The sequence below is a fragment of the Mizuhopecten yessoensis genome, unplaced genomic scaffold (assembly GCF_002113885.1).
Source record: "Mizuhopecten yessoensis strain PY_sf001 unplaced genomic scaffold, ASM211388v2 scaffold11183, whole genome shotgun sequence".
Classification (NCBI taxonomy): domain Eukaryota; kingdom Metazoa; phylum Mollusca; class Bivalvia; order Pectinida; family Pectinidae; genus Mizuhopecten; species Mizuhopecten yessoensis.
In genome coordinates this window covers 663,681-685,717 of record NW_018408921.1, presented here as the reverse complement: position 1 = coordinate 685,717, position 22,037 = coordinate 663,681, and the positions used below count along the sequence as shown (strand labels likewise).

The window sequence follows — 22,037 nt, the reverse complement described above, 5'->3', positions numbered from 1 at the left end:
AATCAATAATTTAAATTGAATCCAGGGCGACATGGTATTGATTAGAAGTAGATGTAGGCTAGGTAGTTAAATGACAGAGGTTAAGACACACTGATTGTATGTTCGTATAGGACCATGAAGCAGTGTACGTCCTCTACTAGATAGTATATTCTACCATAATGTCTAGCCTCTGATCCGATAATCCTGAACCAAATTCGTGAACTATATAATGTCATTCAGAAACTTAATACGTTTCTATTTCATTTATGTAGCCAATCATATGCGCTCATTCAAATGAAACAGATATAGTTACCAGTAATTAGTAAATCGGGTTCGGCATTGGGCGGATTATTCCTCTCGTTTTATTATTGGATTATTTTTATTGGTATTATTGCTAACCCTTTTTTACTCATTTTTTATTTTAAATGAGAAGGAGTGTGGGATGGGTTTTCCACATCCCTATATCCGCTTCTGGACAGTGTCACCGACACCTAACAACTTGTCGAATTGAAATGAACACAGAGCGTGCTATTTCTCAAATGTTATGTACGTTGTTAACGAGAGTCACGTGATAGCTCACTCATGGTTTAGTTCTCATGGGTTCCCCCGCACCGCTTTATCGATCGCAGTTTATAATACAGAACCACCAATGTAAGGATATATTCTTCAGCAATTTAAACACACGATATGAGTTCCCTGTACTAACCGCACAAACTACTGAGATTTATCGGTAGCGAGCATCGGTCCATGTCACGCGCTCTTTCAATCGTACTGGTTAAATATTAATATGTCTGGTTGTGCTACGGATGTGTTGATGCGCTACGTCTGAAGCTGTGTTGATCAAAATGTGATGAAACGTGCGTTATGTGCTACATAAACAAGCATTGCTTTTCAGCCGAGTTGTAAGATAGAAAAGAAAATCATTTTTGTGAGATTATTTAAATGTATTCACTCAAAAGGAATTAGTAGAAAAAATCACACTATGGGTTGTGTGTTAGACAAAAGTGTCGAAGGAAAACATTTGGAAAATGAGACCCCGACCCCCTCGGATTTAAGCCCGGGGGAGGAGCCGCGTCTTACTGAGGAAGAAATCAAGATGCTTGAGGATTGTTGGATTACTCTAAAGGGGGATATAGAGAAAGTTGGGGTCATCACTTTCATTGGGTAAGTGTTTCATCATTATACAGTTCAAGTACTTTACCACCTTGAGTCTTAAGTTCTACTTACTGTTTACGCACAGCGACACAGCGTGGTAATTACGGCAAACACATATAAAAGTATAGTACATGTACATTGCTATGCGTAAAAGAAAGGGAAAAATAACTAGGTATCTCTTCCTATTTCTCCTTATTTAAGTCGCTACTTTTAAATAGTGCACTACATTTTCGCATTTTTATTGTTTATGTTGAAAGTATTGATATGTTATGCGTATACAGTATCGATGTTTGATGTAGCAATTCTAAATAAAGACGTTAATCAATAAAACTTGAAGATAAAATAAGAAATGAAATTTATCTTCATCACGTAACTCATAAATTCTTGTTTTTTTTCTCAACATTTTGATAACTTTTATTTTCGTATCAAAACTGTTGTCAGATATGATCGTTCCGTTCTTTATTTCCGTGAGGTAAACTTTTGCTCCTGGCTAAGTAAAATACGTACATCATTTTACGTTAAATCTTATATGAAGGTACTTAGAAATACTTCTTTTTGAAGATGAATTGATTTTCTTCTGCGCATACCTGTGTACACATATCACCGAGTCTCTCCTGTGTAAGATAATATCACCATTGCATGTTGTGGCTACTTAAAGTTGGGCAACGTTTTTGCATAGTAAAACAGTGGATAAGGGAGGAATTTAGGACCACTTTTCTACTGTTTTAAGGCATGGAAAAGCCATTTCCTGATAACTTAATGCTTTTTCCTCCTTATTCATTCAAAAAACCATTATATAGGCTTCGGGCCGTTTCATCGATGTAGATGTTTTTTAAATTATTCCCAATGATGTTGCAGAAAAAATTGAACAAAATGAATATCGAAGGATTAGCCGAATGTGAGTGGATACAATCCACAATCGATAACCAGGAAGTCCGGGTCCGAATCCCCTTAGAGGAGATGCATCTATGGAAAAGGAGAGCGTAATGAACATGTTTGGAAAAAAACTAAAAGTCTGCAAAATGCTTATCAAAACACCTCTACGTTTGAGATACAACGCTTAGCACTGGGGCTCTCTGTATATTCCCCCCCCNATTTTTGTATCTGCTCTTTGATACAAATGTCGGAGTATATAAAAGTCCGGTGCTGCTAACCAAAATAAGTGTGGTATGCGGTGCAGTTTAAAATCTAAGAAAATTAGAGTGATCTCCCTTATCCATACACGTGCACCCAATGCTATTATGTTATCCTCCAGTATACACTGTTCACGCCATTACCGCGCCCGCCTTTAATGACGAGAGGAGCAGTGTCATCATCCTCTCCGTCCTTCTGTCAACATCTGGATTATCGTCAAGTTTCTTTCTATAGTTTTCGGCAAAATTTCCCAAACTTTTACAAATTGGTTAACGATACAATCGCTAGAGATGACTTATTGACCAAGGTCACATGTGTAAGGTCAAGGTCAAAGATACAGCATATTTTCATGGTGACCGGAAAATGCAATTGACATTAAGCTTGTCCGCAGTTTTCAAGTAAATTTAATGAAATTTCACACAAGTATCCTCGACTTCAGTCTCTGGAGACCAGCTGAAGGTCAAGGTCTTAAGTTCAAGGTCATAGCTACAAAATCTAAACATGATGATGGGGAATTCAGATATGTGGCTTGTCCATAATGTCCGGACTGAACTATTTAACCAAATTTCATGATACTTCACACAAGATTCTGATATTCTGATATTTACCTCTCGGGGTCAAGTGAAGGTCAAGGTCATACGTTTCAGGTCAGTTTCACAGATACAAGACATTCACACAGTGATTTGAGAAAGTGGCTGGTGCGCATGTGTCTGACAAAATTTTCAATCAAATTTAACAAAATTCATGCCATATTTCCCTAACACCACAGCCCGTATTGCTTGCTCAACTTTCAGCATTATCGCATGAGCATGATTGAGAAGATACATACACCATACTCTCAACCTGACTCCTACAAAGATGTCGGTCGGTGATTTTATGTAGCGTAATCAGTACTCTTGTTACCAATTTAACCACTTACATTGCATATAATAGCACTGGATTGATAACATTTCTGTAAAGGATATATATGTATATCTACACACAAATAAACATCTGGTACCCTTATTACAATTCTTGCGACAGGTGTGTTTTTGTGGTTTTTTTTAACTTTATTTTTTAAACTCTCTCTTTCCGGCTATGCCTCTCAAGACACACATGTTTATATGATCTTTAATGCTGCGAGGAAGTTAATGTAAATAGCCTTTATCCTCAAGAACATTTTATTTTTATTTTCCACAAAATAAGATGAAAAGGTATTTTATTTCTAAATCAATTTTAGAAATTGAAGAGATTCACTGCATTAAGCGCAACTTAACAATTGTCTCTGGACGATGATCACCTTTTTTTGAGTTTCAATTATTTCGCGATGAAAGGCGTATAATGTTTCAAAATTTGAAAGCCTTAGATATAGAGTTAAAAGAGCGTCTTTTGTTTTGCATTTAAGATATTTTGGTGGACCTTGATACTTACGTTTTTAGACATGTTCATCATATAATGAAATGCAGCAATAGTTTTTAAACGGTGTTTATTTGTTTTGTAATTGTGTGTATTTGAATGTTATTGTATCAACTTCATGTTTATGCCTATTATCATTGTTATCATGTAATTGTAAATGTAGGACGGAAGATGGCAATGATAAGTTGTAATAACTTGCCAAAACCTTTGTTCAATTTTAATAGGCAATACAATATGTTTATAGTAAACCTATGCTATTAAATGGGTCTGGTGGCCAAGAGGTTAAGGCGTCGGACATTCTGCTACCACCAGCCCTCCACCAATGGGTCACGGTGGCCTAGTGGTTAAGGCGTCTGACATTCTGCTACCACTAGCCCTCCGCGGGTTCGAGTCCTACGTTGGGTCGTTAGGCTTTCCTCCACCACCAAAACCTGGCACGTCCTTAAGTGACATACAATGTAGCTGTTCATAGGACGCAAATCACAAACAAACCAAACAAACAAACCATTTAAATGGGTCTCTATAAGATAGATATGTACGTGTACCAATGTGACTGCAACGGTACATAACATTTATTTTAGGGATCTATTTACGTCGGACAGTAGCTTGAAATTCCAGTCGTGTGCAAAACAGATGTATTTTAAAGTATGTACAGGGTAAGGTTTCTTTATCATCAGTATTACATAATGAAGTCGTGTATCGATTTTATTCAGGTTTTATGAGACATTTTTACCATCAGCAACGTACCGCTATCGACAGAGTGCAAATAAGTTTTGATTTATAACACGATTTGTCATAATTACCCGCTTAAGTTTTAAGATAAGAGTCAGGACGCGTACTTGAAGTGAAATACCAGCTTTTCTGGACGCTGCAGCCCTTATCGATGACACTTAATCAGACATGTACAACGGGAGCTTGTATCGATTGTCCGGTTAAAAGAAAAGATAAAGGCATGGATGCAGCCAAATACATTCCTGTTCCTTCACTGTCTCCCAAGCAGTTGACACGTTAGAAGTTAACCCCCACCGCATGACGTCCTATATAAAATTGCCTTATGTTATCAAATAATGAGATCTAAAGAAAATGTGAGGGGTGGGGGTGGGGTCAACTTCGCGAGCCAAGAGTGGGGTGGGGTGGGGGGATGCGAGTGTATGGAGGTTGGTTGGGTTGGGTTGTGGGGGTAGGGAGTGGGGGAATTGAAATGCGTATAAGTTCACTTATTAAGATCCAAGTTGGATGTATGGGTCGTACAGATGAAATATTGAAAATATTAAATATTTGACGGCTGCTTCAGGAGAAACTGATTTTGTAATAAATATTGAAAAAATTGGAGTGCGAAATCACCAATGGTTATCTGTATGGAAAAACTGCGTTACTCATAACACAAATCCATGTTTTAAACACATTACATCTCAAGCACACACATACACACGCACGCATACACACATATGGAGATATTAGCCAGATGGCATAGGACTAATAGTTATATCTATATGTACTGTAAAGCGCTTAAGGGTGGCTTATGTTAGCTAGATAGGGCGCTATATCAAATATTGTATGTTATGATTATTTTTTATTGCTAGACTAAAACAAACTTTGCGTTTTTTCACTTTGACAGATAAAGTTTGAATTTTATACCTTTGATCATCATAATTACCGAGCAATCGATATTCTTAAACTTTGCTATGTCTTTTTCGACGTTTCGTTAGTGAAACATTCCAAAGCTGATACATGGAAAAAATTGAATTATTCAACTTGCAAGAAGTGCCGTTTTTGAAATAGACAAAATGTAAATAAAGATATTGAAACGTATTCAGTTGGCATTCGTACGGAATATGAAAGCCTCAGGGATTACGGGAACGTTAAACACGCCTCGTGCAATTTTGCTGTAATCCCAATATCATTCAAATTTCCGTACAAAATGCCAAATGAAAGCAGTTCCGTGCTTAAATATTAGAATCAGAAAGAATCTCAAGGTCTGGAGCATTGAATCTGCTTCAATAGGGAGCGTATTAAGAACATTCATATTTACATAACGCTTCTCAGTACCTATTTTAATGGTGCAGTCTTGCTGTAAAAAATCGGCACTGTGGAAATGGCAGAAACATACTTCTAATATTCCATCAGGAGAATTTCTTAAATCTTAAGACATGTGGTTTTCCGAAGTTACCAAACGTTATATTGGTGGAGAAGATACTTTGGATCAATAAACACTTGTATTAAGAAGATTTATATTGAAACTGTTTTTCTCACAATGGGTTTACCAGAGGTGCCTATGGAGACCACAAGGATTATAATAAGAAGGTTTATAAGCATAGGAAAAATGTAGACACCTTAAATGTTACCATGATGACAGTAGATCAGTCTTGGATCTAGAGAAAACGTTCCACGCAGGCGGCCGGGGCTCGTTCCCCAAAGTCGTCGTACGCATGGATATTCAGAGAAAGTGTTTTTCTCCTGCCCACACAACTCCAACAACCCAGGTGTAGTATACATTGATCTGGGATGGATGTTGCAGTATCAGTCCTGTATCATTCAAGTGAGGTGGCACTATACAACATGCCGTTGGAAACACGGTCCCAATACAAACAGAACACATTACATCTCCAGCACACACGCAGGCATACACACATAGGTGAACAGGTGGCATAGGACTAGTAGTTAGCGCCTGATAAGGCAGCTCCTGCGAATTCCTCAAAATGATATTGATTAATGTTGTGCTAATTGTATTAATTGTATATCTATGTTCTGTAAAGCACTTTAGAGTGGCTTATGTAAGGTGGATAGGGCGCTATATAAAATGTTGTGTATCATTATATTATTATAGAAGAAAATCCCTAGTTCTGCAGCAGGTCATATTAGTCGCATTATACAAACATGTAGCGGAATACAGCAAGTCGATCCTTCTCCATCCCTAGATGTGCATGTTTATAGAGTAAAACAAGGCAGAATATTCCAAAGAATTTATTTACTCCTTCAGCCTCCAGGCAAAATATGGTTTTTAAATAGGCCCGTTAAAAACAAACAAAAAAGTCATGACACTGTTTATAGTAGGTTACAATACCCAGTTTTAGTTCGAGACACTGTACCATATCAAGTGATATACCAGACCAATCGGGAAACGTCGGCACTTTCCGTAAACGGAGAAATTACATTAAATAGGCCCGTTAAAAACAAACAAAAAGTCATGACACTGTTTATAGTAGGTTACAATACCCAGTTTTAGTTCGAGACACTGTACCATATCAAGTGATATACCAGACCAATCGGGAATCGTCGGCACTTTCCGTAAACGGAGAAATAACTGATCGTCTACGGAAAGTGTCGACGGTTCCCGATTGATAATTGGGCGCGAGACCCGATTTTAGCATCCGACACTCTGCCATTCCAAAAAGGTTCTAACATACACATTTTGCATTTGTATATAAGAGATATACACTTGACAAAGTGATGCATACCTAACACGCAGAGTGCAAACTTATAATACCCTCAGATAGTACCGGGTGGGGTATACGTACCAGTATCAAGTTGGTAATGACAAATCATGTTAAAGTTGATGAACGCGCCATATCGTTAAAGGACAACAACAGGTGATTAGTAGTGGACCCCGCAACCCTTTAAACCCTGGTTTGTCGACATGTATTGTTAAATAATTTGTAGCCTTTCTTTTAATCGAGTCGTTAGACCGCTCTATTGCCCGCACTACAATAACAAAGAACGTTTATCGATCCTAGCGTAGCAAGCTTGTCGTCTCTATTGTTCGTACATTTGTTTTTCATTTCCCTTTTTAGATAGGACTATATATTTGACATTTAGTGTATATTAACCGTCGGTTATTATTGTAAACCATGCATATGAATAATTTGTATAAACGTTGAATATTTATATGAAAATCACCGTTTGGATATTTCTAGCAAAACGAGTTCTGAACTCAATATGCAAATCACGTTCTCATTAGCTTTTATCACATACAATCAAAGTCACATCATAAATTATTTTTAATATCCTGCCACTTCCGCAATTAATCGACACATTTCATGGCTAAAAGCCATGTTTTGTTGGACAATAATACCTGTGCGTGCCTGTTTTTTGTTTGTTTTTGTTTTCTCAATAAGCCAAGCACGTGCAGCATTTTTCTAAAAAGAAATCCATCGTATTGCATGTTAACATTTGAACCGAGTTTGACTGTGTGGTCTTGGGTGAATGAGTGTTTTTGATTGAAGGTACACGCGTGCATGTACATATCTAAACGTTTCTTCGTCGGTATACTAGAACGATATGACCACTTTGCTGCAGCGTCTAGAAATCACGACGTAAAATGTTACATTGACAGTCGATAAAATGAAAACAAAGCATAACGTGACGAAAATTTGCGTGCTCAAACTAACAGCCTTATTTACATAAGATGTTCTAGGTCATCTTCCGTTATAGACGCGGAAATAGACACCAAAGCTCATCCAATAACATATAGAAAAGATATAATCAATACTAGAATGCAAAACTTAAAATAAGTTGAAAAATAATTATTTTAGACCGAAGCAACATGTGTTAATTATTTTCCGAAACATTTCGTTCCTTTTCGACTTCGTTCTATATTGCACCATAATTCACGCGTGTTGTTAGTTATTTTTAATAAGATGATATTAATCAAAAATGGGCGATGCTATAAAGAGCACTTAACAGATTAGTTTATATGGTCAAGTATTCTATTAACAGCAAATATCAATGAAGACATTCGTAAGTGTGCATAATGTATGGGTGTGTAATGGAGGCGGTATCTGCTGGCGAAATTAAAGTGCTACCTCATTGAAGTACCATGCCGAAAGAACCCAGCAAATTATTCAAAATGGTCGAATAGTATTAACATCGGGTTTTTAGCTAGATACAAGTTACCAACGTGTTGCCAATTGGCCCAGACCAGTTTTTTTGGCGTATCCGCCGACAAGAAAATAGTTCTATTGGTTTAGCCGATTTATTCGTTCAGTTTGGTGATAACAAATTGAGCAGGTATATCTTTTGTTTAAAGATTTCAAGCAAAAGTCAAAATGTCAATAAAAGTGTTGTATTGCTTTCATGTACTTATTGTTAAACAATAGAAATTCCAACTGATTACAGGATATTTTATTGCGCTTCCTGCAGTTTCCCTGTAATGTGTTTGACATTTATATTGACTTAAAGACTGCAATCCGAAAACCATCCACGCTTACAGCAATTTACAAGTTTAACATGAGCGCGCTTCATGGAGCCGGTCATTTCCGGTTGATATTCATATTGGCTATGACTGCCTACTCAAGTTATATATTTGGACATTAGTGTGCACGTAAGCGTGCGGTCGACTTCCAATGTCAGGGCAATGTGTATCTGACCTATAAAGAACAAGAGGCCCAATAGGCCTGTATCGTTCACGTGGTATTAATCTCACAATTGTAACCTTAAAAGTGGACTAAAATAAGCTACAGGCAAAACATCAGTGTCTTGACTTCAAGTCATTCAGAAGAAGCTGTTAAACGATTAAAACACATTTGACGCATGTGACCTTAAAAAGACAACCCTGAACATTAAGTTGAACAAACTTCATAGCCCTTCTTCCCAGAATGCAACTTGCCAAATGTCACCCCCTTATACGTTTTGTTTATTGAAAATATGACATTTTAATATTTATGCACTACCGACCAGATGTGACCATGAACGTATGTCAAGGTCATTCACATCAACAAGCAATCACCCTGTATGCTTTAGTTATTCAGAAGAAGTCGTTAAAATATTTCAACAAATTTGACCCCTGTGACCTCGAGTATGGGCAAAGGTCATTCATTTAAACAAACTTGGTAGCCCTTTATGCCAACATCCCTCTGGCCAAATATCATCACCCTGGACCTTTTGCTTATACAGAAGAAGTCGTTAAAAGGTTTTCGGGACAATTGCCCCTGTGACCTTGAATATGGAAAAGGTCATCCCTGTGACCTTGAATATGGATGAAGGTAATTCATTTGAACAAACATGGTAGCGCTTCATCCCCGCATGCTACTGGCAAAATTTAATCACCCTGAAGCTTTTGGTTATTCAGAAGAAGTCGTTCAAAGGTTTTCGGGACAATTGTCCCCTGTGACCTTGAATATGGAAAAGGTCATCCCTGTGACCTTGAATATGGATGAAGGTAATTCATATGAACAAACTTAGTAGCGCTTCATCCCCGCATGTTACTGGCAAAATTTAATCACCCTGAAGCTTTTGGTTATTCAGAAGAAGTTGTTTAAATATTTCAACATATTTGACCCCTGTGACCTTGTGTATGGGTGAAGGTCATTTATTTGAACAAACTTGGTAGCCCTTTATCAAAGCATGCTTCTGGCCAAATATCAACACCCTAGACCTCTTGGTTATTTAGAAGAAATTGTTTAAATGTTTAAACATATTTGCCCCCCCCCCCCCCCCCCCCCCCCCCTNATGGGCGATGGTCATTCATTCGAACAAACTTGGTAGTGCTTTATCCTAGCATAATATTGGCCAAATATCATCATCCTGGGCCTTTTGGTTATTTAGTAAAAAAGTTGTTTAAAGATTTTAACATATTTACATGATGCCAAAGATCCACTTCGCTACCACCAAATGTAAGGTGCAGCCGGGCAACCATGCGACCACTGACAACGCTCAACATTGCTGAACTATAGTGAGCACGTCCCGACGTTTTACCGCATCGCTGAACAAGCTAGCTTGCCAGTAAGGCAGTACCAACCCCCTTCCTATTCCTTTGCTGATACTTCGGTCGGATCCCAGCATGGTATTGTTATGAGGTAAAAAAAATCTTCACTGAGCTTTCGGTTAACATCTCATCAACCTTATTCAACAATTTTAGCGTCGGGTCCAACATAATGTATGTGTTAATCATTCATTGGTTTATACCAGCGCTTAACAAAGAAATAGTAACAAAACACTGCATACTGTATTTATTAACGTTTTCCGCAAGGGAGTGTGGTATTTAACGAAGCATCAGTTGTTAGTTAGCATATGTTCGCTGCTAATGGACATCTCATCTGCGAGATTAAGCAAACAGTCGTTGCTCTCAAACTCAGCCAGTAACTGTATGCTACAGAAAAAAGCTCCTTTCGGTACAGTTCTTTTATACGCTATGTGTCATGGTACATGTCAACACAATAAAAAAAAACCTGTTATGATGTTAAGACGTAACTAACCTTTGAATATTCATACTGTCAATTATTTAATTCTCGCGAATACTGATTTTCGTGTTTTGATTCAGATGATTTGTTTTCGTGGAGAATTTTGAATTTGAGAGGAAACACAATGCGATATCTCTTAAAAACAATATATGTGATATTCAAAATATGTTTATCTGTAATCCTTCTTTGGGTTACCGAAAAGGGCGAAAGCGCCTACAAATGAGCAAAATCCAAACTTCTCCGTAAATTACCGCGAAAAATCTGTCTCGCGTACATATCGCGATTCACAATAATAGGAAAAAAGCTAGAATTTGTTTCTGTGCCGTTTTTGTTCTTAGGAGATATTTCGACTTCTTTAAAAGAGGAAATTTTGCGCTAATGTTTATGTTTACTAAGTCAGTGCTTTGATAAACACTGCAACGACACGCTGAAATAATTATATATATATATATATACAGGCCAGGGCGACATGTATGTTTCTTTAAACCTTTTAATATCCAAGTACTAAACCGTGTACGAAAAGGTATCTACATGCATGTACGTCAATCGGCTGACCAGGGCAGTGACGAACCAAAGCGTGATAACCTTAGTGCCGTGTGCAAGTTTGGACGTAGGTGGGCCGGAGCTCATAAATATTGGTAAATTGGTTGTACAGGGAGAGAGCGGGCCCGTACAGCTAACGAAGCACAACACCTCGTGACTTATACACTTTCGTATATTGAGTTGGACGCCTAGTCTCTTGTTTCTATATAAGTATATACACTGTGCCTTATTGAAATGAAGCTGTCATACAGAAGAACTTGGTTTAATCTCTATATGGTGTCACAGCACTCATACGAACACATCGACACCACAGGGACCTGATAATTAGTTACAGCTATATTTGGATCTAAGCTAAGGTGTTCAGAGTAATTTTACATGTTTTAGGGGTTTAGATCGACTTCCGGTAAAAATGACGCCCCGATGATCATATATCCGAGAAGGGAGGAAAGCTCTCGATGTCGGGCCCCCCCCCCCCCCCCCCCCCTAGCTTTCTTGTATCAAAATATTCTAGTTAATCTACGGGAAAATGCTTAGTACCGTTGGAAGATGGATAATTGTTCTTTGAAAAACTTTATATATCCACGTAAAATGTATTCTCCTTCCGTGGACATGAACTCCGTTTCCTCCAAAAACACTTGCCATTTCAGAGGTTCCAAGTTTTTTCGCAGTCAGCCTGCCACTTTTTTTTAAAAATATTAATGAGGTTGAGGTCAGCGCGTGCTGAAACATTCAGTGTTGGTTGGTTTAGCGAAAAAATGGCTGCACTTCCAGCCAATCACACCACGGGTCGCGGCACGCGACTGACGTCAAACTCATTAATATTAAAAACAAGTGGCAGTCTGATTGCGAAAAAATTTGGAAACTCTGAAATGGCGTGTGTTTTTGGAGGAAATAGAGTTCATGTCCACGGAAGGAGAATACATTTTACGTGGATATTAGAACTTATTAAAGAAAAATGATCCATCTTTCGAACGGTACTAAGCACATTCCCGTATATTAACTAGAATTGTTGTTTTTGATACACGAAAATTAGGTGGGGTCGACATTTCGACATCGAGAACTTTCCTCCCTTCTCGTATATATGATCATTGGGGTGTCATTTTTACTGGAAGTCGATCTAAACCCCTAAAACATGTAACATTGCTCTGAACACCTTAGTTTAGGTCCAAATATAGCTGTAACGAATTAGCAGCTCCCTGTGATCAACACTACGTATCGCCAACGCGAACATCTCACATCGCTAAAGGTTTGAAGAGTAAATATGGGAATATTTCAACGTTGACCTCACCAAACCTAAAGCATGATAGAGTATATATGAGGTACATAGTTTGATATTATCATAATTGCTTTTGGTGCATGGAACGCCGGAGGTTACTTCTCGTAGATCGACCTTATCTTTTAACTTGCTTTAACTATTTAAATTGAATTAGCGGTCGTATTTGCGTTTTGTATCCAGGCGGCACTTGAAATACCAAAAAAAATCTACTTTTGTTCAAATACCTAGGTGTTACTTCGTTTTGAAATAAATGAATAAATTACAACTACTCTTGACAGGTTTGATTGAATTTGACGCAAAAATGAAATAATTCTTTTTCAAGTAGTCTCAATCAATGTCATGTCGTCTACAGGTTTGAAGGGAAGTGTTCAACTTTTTGTGAAAATTCACGGTTTTTAGATTAAAATGAAATCGAAAGCATGAAGAAAGAGATTATCTAAACAATTCGTGCCTCACTCGTTTAAGGCATTTTCGACCGGTTCCATTTTCTGATGGAGATTAAGCTAAAATATCGACGAATCAAAGTTTTGCTCGGGGTTAACCTAAAAAATAGACGAATTCGTGTTCTCCTATTGGTTAACCAAAAAAATCGGTCAATCCGTGTTTTTGCTGGGGGTTAAACTCAAGGCTCGACGATTCAATCTTCTGCTGGTGGTCAACCTGAAATATCGACGAATCAAAGTTCTGCTGGGGGTTTCCCTTAAAAATAGACGAATCCGTGTTCTCCTATTGGTTAACCAAAAACATCGGTCAATCCATGTCCTGCTAGCGGTTAACCTGTAAATAGGCGGTAAATATAAACGTTATCTTAGAATGAACAAAAGACAACGAAACCAAAATCCTTTTGACAAAATCTTTTGTTATTTCATAAACGAATATTCGGAATTTTGCACAAAAGTGTGGCAAACATCTTTTTTCAAAATGACATTGGCTTATATGACGCGGGTCGTAATGTTACCGCTGTTGGTTTCATGAAACTACATAGTCACCTGATAAAATGTTCAGGTGAAATTAATATTTCGTACACTACGAGCTCATTTCAAAGAAGCATCTATACGACAAGATGATTTATAGAAATATCGTTAAGGATCCCTTTTCCAGACAAAATACTAGAGAATTCCACTGTAGTTTTCCATGCATAGAGTTACCCCCACCCCCCTTAATTATATCTTGGATATGTCTAGCGCGAAAGGCCATGGATACTACCGATGACCAGGTAGCTCATTTGCTTGGAGCACCAGTATAATGATCGGAGGTCCAGGGTTCGAACCCCACTTTGCCTCCGTTGCGTTTTACTCTCAGAACACAATTTGTTGTTTCCCTTTATTCATTTCATCTGTATGATTTTTCTTAAACATCCGATAAGCCGTGATTTTGTTTCCCTTAGAAATGATTAACGAAATGGAAATGCATGCCAGATAAAAAAAAAAAAAAACACGTTTCTACCGCATATTTACAGTTTTTTGACGGCACGAGCATCCTTAACATCTGTAATGCATCTTTGGCATGTAGAAAGTCGATAAAGTTCTGATGTCTCGTTACATAAAAAGCATGCCTACGTAACAGGCTTGTAATAACCAGCGATATGACATGCTATCATGTTTTATTTTTTCATAATGTTCCTGTACACCAAATGTATTATTCTTCACTTATTCTATCAGTAACAGCGGAGTACCATCTTTTCGCTTGTTACTTATACAGCGAGAGGAGGGAATTTCCATTAAGCTCAATCGGTATGGCACTGGAAAAAGCAATCTGTAGCGCTAGGTTTGACTCTTAGAGGAGAACACTTCACACACAGGGTTGTTGTACTCTGTGAACCCCGAGGACCAGGACTTTCCATGGAAGCGTATTGCAGGGGTAAACCGTTTTAACAAGTATGGACGTGCTTCACAAAACTCAAGGCGACGATTAAATCGCCTGTTACTTACTCGACTATAGAGGAATTTCCCTTTAGCGCAATCGATTCCCCTTAAACTTAATAGGAAGAGCACAAATTTGGTGATCTGGAAACCTGGGTTCGACTCCTTATGAAGAACCCAAAGTAGAACATGGAGCACATGTGATCGTCGATCTTTGTGGTTAGCCCAAGCAGAACATGGACCAGTCGATCTTAGAGGTTATCCCAGCAGAACATGAACCAGCCGATATTGGAGGGTACCTCAAGCAGAACATGGACCAGTCGATCTTAGAGTTTATCCCAGCAGAACATGAACCAGCCGATATTGGAGGTTACCTCAAGCAGAACATGGACCAGTCGATCTTGGAGGTTACCCCAGGGGAATATGGACCAGTCGATCTTGGAGGTTACCCCAGGGGAACATGGACCAGTCGATCTTGGAGGTTACCCCAGCATAACATGAACCAGCCGATATTGGAGGTTACCTCAAGCAGAACATGGACCAGTCGATATTGGAGGTTACCCCAGGGGAACATGGACCAGTCGATCTTGAATGTTAACCGCCCGGCCGCGTATGATATCATCATCGATTCTGTCTACATGTAACCATATTTCATATAAAAACCCTGTAATTAACAGACGTTAATGGCACGGAACTGATGTTTCAGATCCGTCTGTGGTTAGACACGCCTCGTTAACGATACAACAGAACACATTACCCAATAGCAATTACAATATGCTGGCTTGTCAATGAATTGAATTTGAGAAAATCATTTCGTAGTTAATAGTATTGCATCAGATATTACATGTAAAAGCTTCGTGGCAGTAGTCCCCGGGGTGGAAGTGGGGGATTTGCCCCCTCACAAATCAATATTTGATCGAAAATATCTTCTGGCCCTACCATGCTTTACATTCTACAGCCTCTGTGGGAACTACGTTCCCAAGAACCCTCTTCCGGGGTTTTGACTCGTTTAATTTCAATTTGCACCCCCTTCCTTTCGAATGGCCCAGACTTCGGCCATGAGCTGCTGTGGGAACCACGATTCACAAAAAGGACTCGATTCTATTTAATGCCCATTTATTTATTTACACACACGTTTAAATTGGCATGATCTATCCCACAAAGGGAATTTTTTGGTCGTCTGTATATATTTTGTTCGCCTGTATGCCCGATTACATTTCTGATTTTCGTTTTGCCTCGACTGTTTTTCCTCGCTGAAACTAATATGAAGAAACTTTATACACTGGATAACCAGATGTTGGTGGTCTGTGTATACGAGTTTCCTTTCAAAATCAAGGCCAATACCAAGATGTACGTCTCAAATTTACAGAGAGAAGGAAGTGACGTATACTCACTTTTGTTGTTGAAAACCTTTCAGTTCGGTAATATCTTTATGACAAGGTACACTAAAGGTTAACAGTACCAAAAAAAGTCTAATTTTAGAATTTTCACTATTTTGACGTTTTTGCTTAAGTCTCTTTCAAAAGAAATAAAAATTACATGTTGTCATGCGTTTTACGAAGATTAAGTTGTTAGAAATTTGAATGTTTGAAGATAGAAATAAAAAAGAAAAAAATAGAAAAACGCGGGACTTTTACACCAAGAAAACCCCCCACAACCCTGCCAGCGGAACTCCCCGTCTCGTCGCTTCATATCATAATAACATGAAGTGAGATACAAAATGTAAAACAGGCCTAAATTTTCCTCGAATCTGCAGAGGACTTTATTAATGTCAATTTTAATTTAATAAAAATCTTGCTTTTCATCAACTTATTGATTATTTCAGCCTTCCTCTCAGCTACGGTTTTTAAAACCATCGTGGCTGATGACGGTTCCTGACCTGACTCAATTGTATTTTTGTCAATGTTCAATTATTAATGTACACTATCTCTTTTGTTTAAGTATTTATTAAAAACACAATCAAGTGCTTTTTCTGAAATTAAAATAGTTTGAAGAGAAACTAATATATTTAATTAATCAATTATGTACCCTAGTCTGACTACCCTGAGGAGCAGTAATTGTTATTGGTGCATTCTTGAAACGCGAGAAACAGCGGGGATCAAAGGTGCTTTAAACAGCCTGCTGGGCACCAAATCTTCAATTAAAAGAGCCATTACAAGTGCACACGGGAGCTGCTCATCTCCATTCTCTTCTCCCGAGTGTCCTTCAAATAGCTACACTTTTATAATCACGGATAAATCTGAAGCTGTTTATCTGTGACTGCACTCATGCAATACACGTGGGAACCACTTCACTTTTTGAAATGCGAGTTTATAACAGAGTCAGGTTTCTTTGTATTGCTTAAGCTTTGTACTTCCTTAAGGATCCTGACTACGTGTATATGAAACACTAGAGAGTTCCTAGGGTAAAGACGGGGGATCCCTTGTCTTAACAATATATTTACATTTCTCCCTTATTTAGCTTAGTTAACTCTGATTGCGTATTAATAAGCGTATACGCAGTGAAAAAAAGGCTAGGCGGATTTATACCCGTTTCAAAAATGGCGCTGTTCATAACGCTTCAGCGAGATAACAGTCGGATGATAACCATTGATTGGTTCCTTCACCTTCTTGATACATTGAACATATACTGGATCCATTATGTCGACTTATACAACAACGTGATACTGATAAACTTCGTATTCCATAGATGCACATTCAAATGTCTTTGACGGTAACGTAAACAGTGGTGGCTTCGCTCTAAAACATTCGACCGCGTTACTCCATGACGACTGTTGTAAATGAAAACATATGTTCGAATGGCTTTTGATATTACTGAATTTGAAATTTACAAGCTATGAAAGGAAATAATAGTTTTGTTCACTGTGGATTTTCTAAATTTACTCATATATCGATGTAGATTCACCGGAACCTCGGCTACCGTAGTTACCATCGTAGCAACCTGATTAGGCTGGTTTTTACCTGCGTATTGCAACATTTAAAAATGTTTTTGATGTGAATATAAGTATTAACCTTCAGAAGGTCAATCCTTAACTTATGACATCACGTAAACAATGCAACGACGTCACATCAACAATAGTAGGTCACGGAAGATCCGATTTGCTACAAATTATGAATTCGATGTTGGAGAAACTAATTAAAGACATTAAAGAATATTACCCATTTGGTTATCTCCTAGGATTAGAAAATTAAATAAACCTACAAAGAAAGGATTTTTCCCGTTTATTTCTACAATTGTATTTCGTTATGTAAACATTTTTCTGTAAACCTATTTTGTACCATTTCATGTTTTTGACATGCAGACACCTGCTGTACACTTTGATCTAAGTAATAACAACTGCAGCCGGGATAATTAGTTCCTTCAGTTCAATTACAATACGTAGATAACTGATAGCGAATTATGCTCTCTGATACCATCATAGAGTAATGCATTCCTTTCTGTCGCATATGATAATTAAATCACCGAATTTGTTTTTAGTTGTCTATTATTGAAAAATCGATAATCAGTCATTTTTCTTCGGTTGGGATAATTAGATCTCACGCTAATCGATGTATGGTTATACCGAGCTAACTCATTTTTGCAATTTAACGTCGAGTTTGACATGATTTGATGAGTGCTTATTTAGTAAAATCATTATGTGTCATGCGTTAGTATAGAGATTTTACGCGAATCGATAAACGTCATCGTATGCACGGATATTAAATTACAATTATCACTAAACGTACAAGTACAAGAGTACAGGTTTGTATGACCTCCTTTGAGACTGCGACAGGCGCGCTGTGATTGGGTTTTAATGTTTTAAAGCTTTGCCAGCAAAATGGCACGTCAAGCATAACTGATACTGTCGAACTCGTCACATCTCGGCAAATTCCGTACCTATTGATGAAGGGTACCGGAATCAGCCGAGGTTGACCGAATAAGACTGTCATACTTTCATATTCATCAAAGCTGTAAACAAAATATGCCTTTGCTGGGATTTAAAAGTATCGCCAACGGGTACACAAAAATTGTCATATTTCAAAACATTTAAAAAAAAAAAAAAAAAAAAAAAAAAAAAAAAAAAAAAAAATTGAAATTGAAATATAATGTAAATGCAATGGATGCGTAAAAGTATTGTTATATTTACCTTTGAATTGTAATGTATTACATTATTATTGTATAATGCGTACATGCCTTGGTTAAATTCAAATGGATATTCTAGTATATTGCAATATTTTGTGCTGCTATTCCCTAATTTTCACTCGCGTGTATTTTCTATTCATTATTTTATTATGTAATATCTATTTCCCCCAAAATAACCTTAAATTTTCACATTTACCCAAACAAAATACATATATTTTAAAATATCACAAGCACAGATAGGCTTACATTTGATATCAATAATAATAAATAAATTGAAAACTATCATGCTAGCAAAGCTTTGACCCTGCAAGAGACGTCGATTCCGTAATGACATCAATTCAAGTAAATTACAATAAAAGATGAACATTTCTCGTCAGACTGGATGTCAATGCCTTGGTCTGTAGAAAATTGGTTCTCAAAATACACAGCATGTACAGAAATCTAAAAAAAAATCGATTTTTGCCACAGGTTATTTGTCAAGCCGAGAAATGGTAATTAGTTTCTCTAGATAAGAAGCGTCATCATTCTTAGGGTGTTAATTGTATGTGAAACGGGAGATCGTTGGGATAGCTACTCTCGTTATACGACTAGAGAGATAGATAATTAGGTTTGCTGGATACTTTGTGTCTCGCCAAGAACCATCGAGGAGGTTTAAACTGTTTATTAGTGTTTAAGCACTAGGCTTTCAATGGAAAATTCAAGTCTCTTTAGATAAAAGAAAATATCGTACCGCTATATATATTTTGAAAAATAACGTATATCCGGAAACGAGTGGAAAACGTAGTCTTGCATTTGTAGGTTTTCAGTACTGAGTCTATGTCATGTGTCTTCCTGTATGAACGCCCGCATGCTCGCTTGTTGTCGTAAAAGGCTATTTGTAGGGACTTCATGCAGACTCGGGATTATTCCGTGTCTTCTACTTAAGACAGGTAAAAGGAACCAAGTTTTTCTGTTGTTCTCTCTGCAACACTTCGGATCCTGTTTTGTCTTTGCTTCCTTTCCTACGCTTTCTTTTCTGCGAAATCTCTATAGGAACCCCTCTTCAAATGGCTCCAAAAAGCCCAAAAGCCAAAGTCTCCCTGTCTGTCTGTCTGTCCGTATGCGTTTCAGTTGATGGTTCTGTAAATTGAGCTTTTAAACTTCCCTGTTGTTAAGTTTTGTACGGTGTTGTAAACTTGACAATGTCAAAAAATGACGAAACGCCTAATTAAAAAGATATTATCGTGCATTAAAAGGGGTAGTAATGTAACGAGTGTTTTCGTTTAAAGCGGTTAGACAGGCTTTAAACGTCTCTCTTTTCTCTCTCTATGTATATATAATGTACAGTGACGTACTTTAAGTTGTTGATTACCAATACATTTATTTTTCAATGACTGTTCCTAATTTCATTTCGCAGTAAACTACACAAAGCGCCATTTGGCAATATAAAGAATAACCCAGTGCTCGGTTTGGTAAAGCGTTAAACACTTATTGTTTCCGTGTCAGTGAATAACCATGGGTTATATATGACTATTAATATTGAAAGTAACTATTTCCTGCGAGACATACGTATTTAATTGATAAAAATGTTGTCGATATTAATGTTATATAGAAGTCTTAATAGGTAATTGAGAATAGAATTATTAAAACAAATTGTATAAGTAACGGGGCGCGATGGCCGAGTGGTTAAGGCGTTTTACATTCTGATACCACAAGGGTCGCGGGTTCGAGGGCGACGTTGGGCAGTCGCCATTTTCTGGCCGCAGGTCGTTTTTTCCCGGTTATTTTGGCTTTCCTCCAACTCCAAAACCAAACATACCAAACATATAAGTACATAATCGCGTCTATATTTCGTAAATCTGAATCTTTTGGTCCTCTCGCTATTTCTATCATTTTCTCATTCAATAATTTATATATTGCTATATTTTGTTGTCTCCTGTTGTATATACATTGCTTTATTAAAATGAATGTAAATTGCATTTATAATGCTCTTGTAAGATCTGTCCAATCCTTTTGTTGTTATATCGCAATGAAATATTTCAAAACTAAATTACTAAATGTTTACTCTATTAAGATGTGCTCGATTATGTTTCTATTTCCGAGGCTGATATTTTCAAAAGCAAAAGATAAAGCTAACGATTTCTAGTGAACGATAACCGAGGCTACGATGAACTAATATAACAAGGCACTCCATGGTCTCCCACTGGTAATGTTTTCTATATTAAACAATCAGTACACTTATGTCAGGATGTACCTACTGTTCAAAATATAGGTCACAGTGAGGTCATAGTGACCTACTTCTTGCACTCGCCATCCAAAGAAATCCTTGTTCACCAAATTTGGTTACTCCAGGTAAAATAGTATAGAGGATATGCCCCGGATAAAACATGTTCAAAAATAAAGGTCAAAGTCAAAGCATAGGTCGCAGTGACCTTATTCGTGCACTCTGCACTCCGCCATCCCAAGATGTCCCTGTACACCAAATCTTGTTACTCCAGGTGACATAGTATAGAAGATATGCCCCGACAAACTTCTTGGACGGAAGGACGGAAGAACGGAGTACAAACCTATAGCCTACCCCCCCGGAACTGGTTGGGGACTAATAATGTTATTCGGGAATAAATGATATTCGACCACAGGATATGTGTGTTAATCCATAATAGACATTGATTTTACCATTAAACGTATCTCTGTTATGTATATTTGATGATGTTGGTTGTATATACAACCAGATGACGATATAAAAGTATCTTTATGAAGATTTGGCCTCGGGATATAGTTTGTCACATCAGATATGACCGAGTGCTTGAGAGGAACATTACTGGTTCATTCACTAATCAGGCATGGAAATATTTCATTTTATAGAGGAGACAATGTCATGAAAATTAAAATTACGATCTGCTGTCAAGTGATATTAAGGAATTATTATCTGGAAATGTATATCTGATAGCTCCAACACACACGTATGCATATATAGGGGGATATTAGCCAGGTGGCATACGGCTAGTAGTTAGCAGCTGATAAGGCAGCTCCTGCGAATTCCTCAAAATTGTATTGATAAATGTATATACTAATTGTATTAAATGTACTTTAGAGTGGGATATTTTAGCTAGATAGGGCGCTATATCAAATGTTATATATTATTATTATCATTATTTATACCTTGATATACCACTTATTTTTCCTTATTTGTTTACATATACATGTAGTATTGTCTAGTACTAGTAATTTTAATATAAATCCACTGGTTAGTTCAGAAGGATTTATATTAGTACAGACATTAGTACAGAGTACTTGTTCCTTATCGGGTTCGCTTATGTGATTTGTACTATTCATGCCATGTAATCCAAAACTTGATTGTTATACTGTATTCTTATTCAGGTCGAACCTCCCTTACATCTTATTGTTGTTGCT

At 37.5% G+C, this 22,037-nt stretch overlaps 1 protein-coding gene across 1 annotated transcript in view; it reads left to right on the top strand.

Annotated features, from left to right (window-relative positions):
• Nucleotides 1-558: 558 nt before the first annotated feature.
• Nucleotides 559-22,037, top strand: part of LOC110440510 (neuroglobin-like) — a 47,217-nt gene continuing 25,738 nt past the window's right edge. Inside the window, exon 1 of the mRNA XM_021483630.1 lies at nucleotides 559-1,143. Coding sequence (XP_021339305.1) covers nucleotides 962-1,143 — 182 coding nt within the window. The 5' untranslated portion in view covers nucleotides 559-961. The remainder of the gene's footprint in view (nucleotides 1,144-22,037) is intronic.